Below are 12096 nucleotides of genomic sequence, written 5' to 3' on the forward strand. Positions count from 1 at the left end.
TTGATTGGTACCTTATTGTCCTGCTTCACTCATAGCTTTCTTAATTTCTTCAAATGATTCCGTATGTCGTGGTGTCCATTCAAAAGGTACGCCTTTTTGTGTTAATTTTCGGAGCGGTTCATCAATTGATGCTAAATTTCGAATAAATTTATTCATATAATTGGCGAGACCCAGAAAACTTCGTACTTCAGCTTCATTCTTTGGCTCGCGAAATGAAAGAACAGCATCTGTCTTAACTTTAGACGGTTGAATACCATCAGCCGTGATGGTATGTCCAAGAAAGTCTAGCTCTTTGACTTTGAACATGCATTTATCCCAGTTCAATTCCACATTACGTTGCTTAAAACGATTGAGAACCTACCCAACAAACAACGACAAGCTACAAATAAGCATCTAGGTTGAATTATTGTTTATTTGTGATCTTTGTAGCTGAATAAAATGGATGCTGAATAATTTGCTAGACAGATTTCATTTCAGCATTTAATCTAACTAATATTCGACATGACCTATTTATTTGTTTACTACCTTTATTTGAAGTCGAACTTACGTTTTCGTTTTATCACATTTCAGCACATTGGGGAAGTTTAACAATGTACTGAACTAATGATTTTTAAAGTTCTCTGTTCGACTATGATGTGATGCTCTGAAAGGGTGGTCGAATAGTAAGTTAATCAGCAGGCATTAGACATCCTTCTTAACCTTTGTCCTTCTTAACCATTGGATTTCAAATTTATCTGATCTATCGCACAGTGGAAAAAAACATGCTTTTTTCAGTTTGAGAGAAAATCTGGGTTCTAGATCTGGGAAATTTGATTTATAGAAAAATAATGATTTATTTTCAAGACATGCTTTTTATTTTCGTGATTTATTAAACTGTCGGAGATTATAACGAACAAAACTGCTGGAGCAATAAAAAAATCATGCATTCATGCGGAACTAAATTTACTAAAAGCCGGACATAACGCCGTTGAATAACATCGGAAAATTATTGAATCTTTGATGTGTGGAATCCCAATATTATCGCATGGATGTTGATCTTTATTGCTGCGAAATTGGAATAATCTTAGCATTTGACAATCATATCGCAACCGATTATCAAGAGATTCTGAGGAAGGCCGAATATACATTGATTTTATTTTCATAAATTCATAAATAGCATTGGGGACGGATTTTATTTTATCGTTTATCGACATTATTTTTACGTATTTTTCCTAGTGTGCGATGGTTATGACTGGTTGAACAATGGTTGAAATAAAAAATTGTACAGTTATTAACAAACTGTAGTTTGACAGATCGACTTATTGAATAAGAGTCCAATTATGATTCATATTCAGCAATAAGATTATTTATGTTATGCATTGAGTGAGCCATATCTAACAAATCAAGGATGGCGCGGATGACAACGTTACCGGCGGATGATCAAATGACAGCAGTTCGAGACCCGATTTAGGAAAATTTTAAAATGATTATATGAAAATAGCAACTGCTTCTGTGAGATCGCGTCCGCCCGCGGCTGCGACTAAATAAGACTGAGCTGTCACCATCTCAACAGCAATCATCATCATCAACAGTGTTGCCGAACACATAACAAATGCAAGAGCTACACATTTAATGACTGTTTACATATTGTGCATTTCATCATAAATTGTACGGTAATGCGCGTCTAATATACTACAATCCCCCTTTTGATATAAAAATGGCCAACATGTTTGGGTTATACATATTGAATTACTTAACGGTTTCACACCAACTCAAGATATCATCGCAAGTTATGCCAGACGAACTTCAGGCTAAATTTAAGTACATGGTCATTGTATCTACTGTTGTCATCTGGTAAATGTCTCTAGTATAAATTCACCACCATTTGATTGAACTTGTTACCAGATGATACATTATTATAGTCCAAACAGACTTGAATAAACTACAATGCACGCGTTCTAATCATTACTGCAATCCCACAAAGATTTCAAAATTAATTCCAGTGTCTTGATAATAGATTCCATCTTTAACTTCGCTTCACTTCAAATCACCAACTGAATTTCGATACAAGAACTGTCTTAGTCACGACTTATTTTTACCAACCCTTATGCCATGAATGACTGGCACTATATATCCACCTTTTACAGTATAATCCTATTGCTGCATGCCCTTCCTTCCTCTTCTTTCGAAATTGGCGACCATGTCCATTGATTCTTCACAATTAGCATCTATTTTTGAAAATTACCCCATCATCTGAATGTCTCATGAAGCGCCCAGATACTGATTCCTGCACTATTCCTGTAGATGAAACTTTCGAATGGATCTTTCAAATCTTTTTCTAAAATTAATCAACTTTCGCTACATAAGCCTGCTTGTGATACAAATCATCATAGTTTAATCAATAATGTTCACCGCTCACCACAATCCAATCAATAATGGTCATAATATTGTTAATCCAGATATTGTTAACTATTTCTATAAGTACTAGTATACCTGGCATGTTTCCATGTACTTCTACAAAACCGTAAATAGCATTCAAAACATATCAGTATATGCGGCTTTTTGTGATTATCTTGCCTAGGGTATGAACCCAAAAGCGCTATCCAACGCAGACCACTTTTCGACCAAACAGTATCCAATGTAGTCTGATTCGATATAAAGGAAAGGACTTCTGATGAAGCAAACGTTTCATGCAACGTCTTCAACATTTAAACTTGTACCCACATTTCAAGTTATTGATGACCTAATAATTATACACAAACATAGCACAACGTGAAAATATGCTCGCCTCAGGGCGAACTCAAGGGCAACTCCTCTTCACAACTTCATAACTATCCTCCTCGAATAGTGCGTTTCGTCAACCTATCACACAATAAATCGTCAAGGGTATGGATTCAATAACAGTCTCCCACCTACATTGCGCACACATCAAGCCTAAATCTCCGGTCATATGAAGTAAATCCGTACCTTAACCCTAACTTTGCCGTTCAAAAGTCGTACTCGACCGATGTAATCTCTTTCTTTCTTAGCTCCTCTCATGTCGACCGATTTATACACGAACAAACAAGTGTTTATAGAATACTGGCCAATATTAGAATGAATCCCCTGCTAACGTGAACTGCCCGGCATTCAATCTCATAATCAACAAACACTTGTGTAGGTATATACTACACAAACCAAGAAACTCCAGAACTGAGAGGAAATTAGTGAATTTTAGCGCAAAACAGTAAAATGTGACGAACAAACCATAATCATACTAACACCAGCGGGCATACCTCCAACATACTACAAATTAACTCTCACACCACGACCACACACCGGTTCGAACTACTATGAATTTTTATGCATCGACTGTCATTATATACAGTTCCACGTATTTTAAAAGAAACTTTACTATATTATGACAAATGCCCTCGGATAAAGAATTCGACCCTTCTTCTACAGGGCGACAGAAACTGTCTTCTTCACAGCCACCAACAAAAATGTACCTCTCATGTGAAACTACCGAATCCAAAGATCACACTAAATCACAAATAGTCAGGTCTACCCTCTTCGTTGCTACATCACAACCCATCTTATAACACACTTTTCTTCTTCTTTTTCTTCAATGACTCAATATTCCAACTGGAACTTAGTATTCTATCTGCACTTCCTTAATTGGAAGCTTTTCTATGCCCACCATTGCATGAGTATGTATCTTGTGTGGAGAGCACAATGGGTATACTATTCCCAGGGATCGAGAATGTTTCGAATCGAACTCGTCATCTCCGGACTGGGAACGCTACGCCTTCGCTCGCAAGGCTGTGTTGTTTCACTACATCTTCTGAATTTTCAATTAGGATAAAACCAGTCTGACCAGCCACATAGTCAGAAAAGAACTCTAAACGCACAAATCAGCATGCCTTATCACACCTACCAACGCCATGTATCAACCGTCTCGTTGAAATGCACAACTGAAGCCACTTCCATCGAAACCCAGCCCTCATTAAGTATTTCCACAATTTCCAAGCATGAAGGTATTGCAAAATAATGATATTCACCTGCTTTTATAATACATACACTCATCGTGCAGCCTACACGATGGGGCATTACTTTACCTGAAGAGCGTGTATTACAAAGTGTCGATACTATCAGAATTAGAACAATATTCATCGTCCATTCCCATACGAAATTGTGTTCCAAACGATCAGGAGACCTGTCCAATGCGGCACATGTCAGTACTCTTCCTACTCCTACAGGACTCTACCTTTACCCACCGATGAATCTATCATTCTGGAATCCTTTACACCGGAACAAGAATCAAACACCGCCCACTCGCAAATTGCAGCTGATGATACGCAGCCAAAGAAGAAGCGCAATTTCTTTCTTTCCACTTTAATGACTTTACATCTCAAACCGGGACATCGTTGCCTCCAGCACTTTTCAGATATCTACATGATGATAGTCAAGAGTTTGATAATTTCCAACCTCTCAAATCTCAAGATAGGGTCGTAATAAAATCCAGCCGCCTTCAACACATTCAACGTTTTAGCCATACATCTTACTGGTAATCCAAGCGAAGTTCCGAGGGTCTCAATAAAGACTATACTCAGTCGAGAAACTTCCGATTAATCTAAATATCACTCTACTTCCGAAGTGCATCTTGAATCATGCACCTCCAATCCACTTTATCTTAGTGCGACGACAAAGCTACCATCGCTCTTAAGCAACTAGTCACGGCACAACACTCTCCACCAAATCAAATAATGTCTACTATGCACTAAACTAAGAATTGGTCTTCAGTAAGTGAATACATCACTGTCAATTCATGACCATATTTTCTCCAAATTTCCAAAATTTAGCTTCTTAGCATTCGATGCTCGGCAATACCTTAGAACAGAACTCTGCGAAATACACCGATAAACACCCATGAGTGCACCTCTGCACACTCTGCCATCTCTTCTTTTTTAACCTCCAACTAATCTTTCCTCTTAAATGCAACCAAATGTCAAGAAGGCTTATGTTATGCAACAGGAGCATCTTTTAAATACAGATCTCTTCATTTTCGTTGAAATGCCAACAATGGACTTTTCCATATGAATACTGATCCTCACCTTATCATAATTCATTCATTATTTTATTTCTTTTCTCTCCGAGGCCGACACTCACTGTCATCAACATGTATTACTTCTCTAACTTCCAAGTGCTCAGAGGAAATCCATGTAATATTTGCGTGTCATTCTCATCAAAATTTTACATTTTCCTGCTTCAGTAAATCTCATTAACTCCGCGCTCTCTGAGAAAAACAACAACTATCCAAATCAACGAAACTTCATCCGGAAAACCAGAAGTCTTCCGCCCTCTCACATTTCAGGGAAACTCTCCGCACCACAATGACTACTGCAGAATTCACAGATTTCGCCTGACAACTCATCGTCCGGGAAATCCTATAAACTTCCGCTTGCTCCATGAAATGCCAAACATTTTCTCTATACCTTCAGAATCCACAGATTCTGTCAGATTTGCTTCATCTGGGAAATACTGAATATTTCCGCTTCTCCACGAGAACCATTCTCTCGAACTTTGCCCCTGGAGAATTCTTAAAATTCTCGCATCTAATACTAGGGAATCCTTCAGATTCCGCCTACTCCAAGAGAATCACTCTGATTCTCGCAAAGTTCGCCCCACGGAGAATTCTAGCAAATTCTCGCGTCTTTTTCTCATCCAGTCGGCAGTGAAACTATCATTTTCACTCCGCAAAATCCAACCAAGGAAAAGGTTCCACTGGTTCCAACATTTTTCAAACGAAACCATTACTTTCGTAATACAACGGCTAACCAGTATCCACTGGTTCTTTTTTCGGAGAAAATCTGCAATATTTACCTTTTACGATCCCATCCTCGTCGCCAGTTGTGAGATCGCGTCCGCCCGCGGCTGCGACTAAGAGCACCTCCACGGGAGTCCCCATCTGGGTCCCTATCGCTATTTCCGGGCCCCTAATAGGGACCCACTTTTACACCGGAGGTATCTAAACGGGAATGTAAAATAAGAACGCAACTCAAAATTAGCAGTGAGTCTCCAAATTTAGCGCCCCATACTGGGTTGCTAAATTTCCATACAGGGTTGCTATTTTGTGAAACGTCACTTTGGTATTGATAAAAAATTGCAGAAAATCTGTTTTTTTCTTTTTCAGAACAATTTCGACGTAAATTAAAAAACAAGGAGAATATTATTTTTTTTAACTAGTGTCCCAGTTCAACTCCTTGAAGAAATAATAAGGCAAAGACAAAGGTGCTGTTTGAACGAGATGGCGCCACAACATTTAAAGTAAAATGAATTTCCTTGTATGGACAAATCATCCGTTCTCATTAACTACGCATCGCATCAATATGAAACCTAGGTCAAAAAGCAACAAATAATTTTTAGATTTTTTGTTCCCACGACTTGTTTTACAGTTCTAAACAATAAAAGAGATTTCATTGTACCTCCATACTGAATTCTAGCTGTATACTTTCAATTTCTTCAAGACTGTTCTCCACCTCGTGTGTGTGGAAGGAACATTGAAAGTTTACGATATCGAACAGCAGGTGCCACTAGTGTATATGCAATATTACATTGATACAAACACACAGCAACACCACCTGTCGCCTGATAATGGAAATATTGCAATTATACCGTCAGGTGTAGTGGCTGTTGTTAAAATATTTAGGAAGGGCCTCAAGCGGATTTTTTGTTAGAACGCAACTGACGATCTCCTATTACAGTAATGGATCAGCTATAATAAGGAGCGATGCGCACCGGCGCCCGCTAGAGCCCGAAATATTCATGGATTTCTCGCGAAAGAAAATTCCACTGTTTTTATTTTGTTATTATGGTTATTCCGAGGGAAGGTCTTCCAGGAATGCCTCAGAAGGTTCCTTTAGTAATTGTTCAGTATGTTCTTCAAGTAGTTCCTCCAGAAAAGCTCCCGCAAGTTTATCTTTTTTGTCGTTCATCAAAATGATTTGTTTTGGAAATTCATCTTGGATCCCTCCGGGAGTTCCCCAGCAATCTTTGTGTTCTTTTAAGAATCTTTAGCAGTTCTCCCAGAATAGTTTTAGGATTTCTTCCAGATTCTCTCGGGATTTTTTTATTGGAAAAGCCCTATATTTTTTGTGGTTTCATTTGAAAACTCTCCGGATTCTTTCGGATGTTGTTACAATTTTTTTTCTCCGAGACGTCCTTCAGAGAAAAAAAAACTGTGGAAGCATTCCCGCTGGAAATTGTCAAGAGATTCTTGTGGGAAAACTGGTGGGAATTTCAGGAGGAATTTCTTCAACTGCAAGTATAAATCCCCGAAAGAAATTTCCAGGAGGAAGGAATTCCAGAAGGAATAACGGTGAAAAAATTTACTACGACGGGTCTTCAGCTAGCCTTGCGATCAAAAGCGTAAAATTGCCCTCCGGAGATGGCGAGTTCTATTCCCAATTCGGTCAAGGATGCTTTCGAGTATACCTATAGGCTCCATGGGCATAGTTGTCAGTTGTCACACAAAATACATACGCATGCAATGGCGGGCACAGAAAAGCTTTAAATTATAGATAGTAGAATCTATAGATGAGCGAAAGCATTCTTCTTCTTCTTCTTCTTATTGGCATTACATCCCCACACTGGGACAGAGCCGCCTCGCAGCTTAGTGTTCATTAAGCATTTCCACAGTTATTAACTGCGAGGTTTCTAAGCCAGGTTACCATTTGTGCATTCGTTTATCATGAGGCTGGCACAATGATACTTTTATGAGTCGAGACAATTTCCAATCCGAAAATTGTCTAGACCGGCACCGGAATCGAACCCAGCCACCCTCAGCATGGCCTTGCTTTGTAGCCGCGCGTCTTACCGCACGGCTAAGGAGGGCCCCTATGAGCGAAAGCATGGCTTAGTCGATTTTTTTGCCCGTGCACACGTGCATATGACGTCACAGCCCTTAACGTTTTCATTGAAATCGTGACGTCATGCTCGTTTGGAGACACTTTTGACAGTTCGTTTGGAGACAGTGGATTTATCTTCGCTCATCTATATATTCCACTATCTATACTTTAAATTACCCAACAAACAATTTATGCTGAATAAGCTAGTTTTTTAGCTGTAGAAGTTTGTTTTCAGTTGAATAAGCGCTCTATCAGCCTCCAATGTTTGTTGGGTAATAACTGATAAAATGCTAATAGAATACTAATTTCAGCAGCTACCCAAGTTCCAGTTGAAATGTAGAGCCATTGAAGAAGATGTTGACTACTTTTAGCAACGCCCGGTGAGAACTCAATATGTTTACGAAGTCGCTATACCTAAAACAAAAACCACCGGTGGGAAAATGGGGCGCTATCCTAAAATAGCACTCGGGAGGGAGCGCTATAATGAGAATAGCGATGAGGACTCCCGTGGAGGTGCTCTAAATAAGACTGAGCTGTCACCATCTCAACAGCAATCATCATCATCAACAGTGTTGCCGAACACATAACAAATGCAAGAGCTACACATTTAATGACTGTTTACATATTGTGCATTTCATCATAAATTGTACGGTAATGCGCGTCTAATATACTACAGCTTCAAAATACGTTCATTGAAGATCTTACTGATGTTACCTTCTATGCGTTATTATTTTCGAAGAATTCACATGTAGCTGAATTGAGGCTTAGTAAAATGCTTATTAAAGGTTTGTTGTTTTGTTGTTGTTTTTCAAAATGAGATTATGTAGTTGTATAACTTCGCCAAAATTGTGTGAACAATGCTTGAACAGAAGTTGTGATAAGAAATAGTACAGACATAATTCAACACAGCGCTGAATTAAATCATCACACTGATGTTAGTTCAACTAGTGAATGTTTGTTGGGTAAATAATACCAAATAGGATTATTTATTTTATGCTAAATAACATTTATTTCAAACAACAATATAAAAGTAAATTAGGCTACCTCATTCAAACGACTATCATGCTCTTCTACAGTCGCACCTTCAATGATAACATCGTCTAAATACCAATAGGTGCCTTCACAGCCAGTAAGTATTTCATCCATAATACGTTGGAATGCTTCTGGAGCAGTTACCAACCCAAATGGCAGTCGTTTGAATCTGAACAGACCAAGACTTGTTATGAAAGTTGTTACATCTCTTGATTCCGTTTCAAGCTCCACTTGCAAAAATGCTTCTCTAATATCTAATTTACTTCGTATCATTTTTCGACCTAAACGTGCCAAATACTCATCTTCTACAGGCATCGGATGGCGTTCCCTTAATACCGCTTCATTAACTCGACGCAAATCCAAACAAAGTCTAACATCACCATTCGTTTTTCCCACGACTACTAATGGTGATACCCAGCTCGTTGGTCCAATCTTGACTTCTATAATGTCCCTCGATAGTAACTGTTCAAGTTTTGTTTTCACAGCAGCTTCTAACGGTATTGGAATTCTCCTCAACGGTTGAAACACGGGTTTGACTTCGGGATCAGTGAAAATTTGTACTTGTATTCCAGATATTTTCGAAAATGGTTTCATGACCTTTGTGACCTGATTGACGTCTACTCCAACTTTCAATATACCCAACTGCTTCGATGTCTCGTCTCCCAACAAACATTGTTGTCTACCATTCACAACGAAAAATTCAGCCTTAACACTTCTACGACCTACGCAAATATCAGCAACAAATGTTCCTGTTACATCCAACAATCTCTCGTTTCCGTATGCCTTGAGTTTTCGAGCACATCCCTTCACGGACGAATGAATCTTGACGCCAGCGTTTTTCAACTTATTCCAAACTTCTGGTGTAATCAAATTACAATCGGCTCCTGAATCCACTAGCATATCCTGGTTCACACCACCAACGCAACACGTGATAATATTCGACTTATTTCCGGAGTAAAAAGCGTAATATGTTTTATCCGAATCAGTTGCTTCGGTATGCAATTCAGATTTCGTTTCAGTAGATTCAACAAGCCGCACTTTCTTCGATGTTTTGAGATCCTTTTGATAAGACGGAACACGTTTCTTGTCTTTTCGACACACTGTCTCAAAATGACCTCGCATCCTGCAATTCCTACATTCTTGATTTCGCGCAGGGCAATGCGGAGAATTTGAAAAATGACCATGCCTTCCACAGCTGAAACATTTCATTCCATTCCGCTGAATTTGATTGTTTTCGGTCAAAATACGGTTGTTGCTTGGAGCCATACTTGATCCACTAGCTATTTGTCCTTCAATACGATAAACACTTTCTCCTGGCGATTCAACATTAGACAAACCCTTCACTTGTTCCTCCACGCTCTCTATCATAGCACCCAAAGCCTCTATCTGTGATAGTGTTTGATCTTGATCCTCCTTTAAAATACGACTACGCAGTTCATTAGACTTGCAACCTTGCGCAATGATGTCAATTAGCGTAATTTCAGTTAAAACCTTTAAAATGCAATAAAATTACTAGGAACATATAAATTATGCATTGAGAATTTAGTACCAATACCTTCGAAATTTCAGTCGAGTATTTATCAAACCCACATTCAGAAACTTGTTGTCTTAAACGCAAAACAAATTGTGCAAACCGTTCGTCCTTTATCTGTCGCATTTCACGTAAGCGGTGCCTCTCAAGCGTGTCTTGTCGTACTGGTTTGAATAAATCATCCAATTTCTCCACCGCAAGATCGTACCAATGTTTTCAAGGAAACCAACGGAAACTTCTCTGTGTCGGGCAAATTAGCAAAAACTCGTTGCAGCTGCGGACCTCCAAGATACAACAGTTTAGCTCTCATGATCTTCTGGTCCTGTACACCGTGTGCTTCAAAATAGCATTCGAGGCCACATTTCCATGACTTCCACTCTCTAGCCAATCGTGAACGCTCAATTTGTTCACAGCAAAATGGTGGAATAGCTCGCATTTCCATTTCCATCTGTAAGTTGTGTTATGAATTAATACATTAATGGCGGTAAGCACCAACGAGGATAATACTCGATTTAATACGGGTTTTCATTAGTCCGGTATTAAAGTTAATACCTCGAACGGTAAGCACCAAGTTCGTATTAAGCACGCAGCCATATTTTACTATGAAGGCTTTTGCAGGTGGGTGGCACGACGCCATGTTTTTGCAGCCAACATCTCAGTGTAAAATTCATGATAGTATGTGTTTTGTTTACAAGCATCACATTTGATTCTCATTAGGATACAGAACTGTCAGTGGGATACGGTCGCGTAATGTTGGCTGCAAAACAAACCTATTGTGTGAGATAGGGATGCCACCGGGCTGGGCTTTTGAGGTGGTGTGCGTATGAGAATGATGGAATCATAAAAAATGCGTGATGACTTCTGTTGTTTGTTTTTATTCATATTTCGCTTCAAAATTTATCAGAACTCCTAAATCATGGTGTAAAATCGATTTCTTTTTCCGGAAAACTTCATGTTATTGTAGTTACCATTAGTTTTGGCATGAATTCCGCAAGTTTATCAAAACAACATCCTTCAGTAATTTCCCTTGAAATTGCTTTAGGTAATTCCACCGGTATTTAATTCAGCAATTCCACCGATGATTCATCGCTGTGAAATGCGCGAGCAGCCGGAGTGCGCGAGCAACAATTTTGTTCATGTGCAACCAAAAAAGTGGGGGCAAGAATCATTGCTAAATGCGCGAGCAAGTCGTTGCTAGCGCTAATCACTGTTAAATGCGCGAGCAGATCAAGTAAATGTGATTCAGCTCAAGTATAGTTATAACTATACTGCCGTGAATCGCATATTTGTCCCATATGAATAGGAAACCCAGCAAAGATGGGACAGATATGCGATTCACGGCAGTATAGTACATGAATTCATTATTTTAATTTAATTTGCTATAATTACACTCTCTAAATTAAATTCATGTATTGGTCGAATATATAGGTCTGGATTCTAAACTTATATGACAGTAAATATAGTGAATATTGATGTTTTGTACTATGTTCCCAACTATTGAAACAATCGACCAGAAATAGCTTTCTAGCAGCATACAGCCCTATGGGGACGCATATAAGGCATCCCTGAGAAGCACCCTGCCTACTGGGTTGGTCTTGGTAGGCCTGGGTTTTTGACTTATATGACCAGCATAGTGAATATTGTTGATTTGTACTTAGTTCGCTACTA

General features: G+C 38.9%; 1 protein-coding gene across 1 annotated transcript; it reads right to left on the reverse strand.

The window, feature by feature from the left end:
* Positions 1-8900: 8900 nt before the first annotated feature.
* On the reverse strand, positions 8901-10019 carry LOC134204768 (uncharacterized protein K02A2.6-like). Its single transcript, XM_062679579.1, has one exon. The coding sequence runs from the start codon at positions 10017-10019 to the stop codon at positions 8901-8903; it is 1119 nt and encodes a 372-aa protein (XP_062535563.1).
* Positions 10020-12096: the final 2077 nt, after the last annotated feature.

Source organism: Armigeres subalbatus, unplaced genomic scaffold (assembly GCF_024139115.2).
Source record: "Armigeres subalbatus isolate Guangzhou_Male unplaced genomic scaffold, GZ_Asu_2 Contig88, whole genome shotgun sequence".
NCBI lineage: Eukaryota > Metazoa > Arthropoda > Insecta > Diptera > Culicidae > Armigeres > Armigeres subalbatus.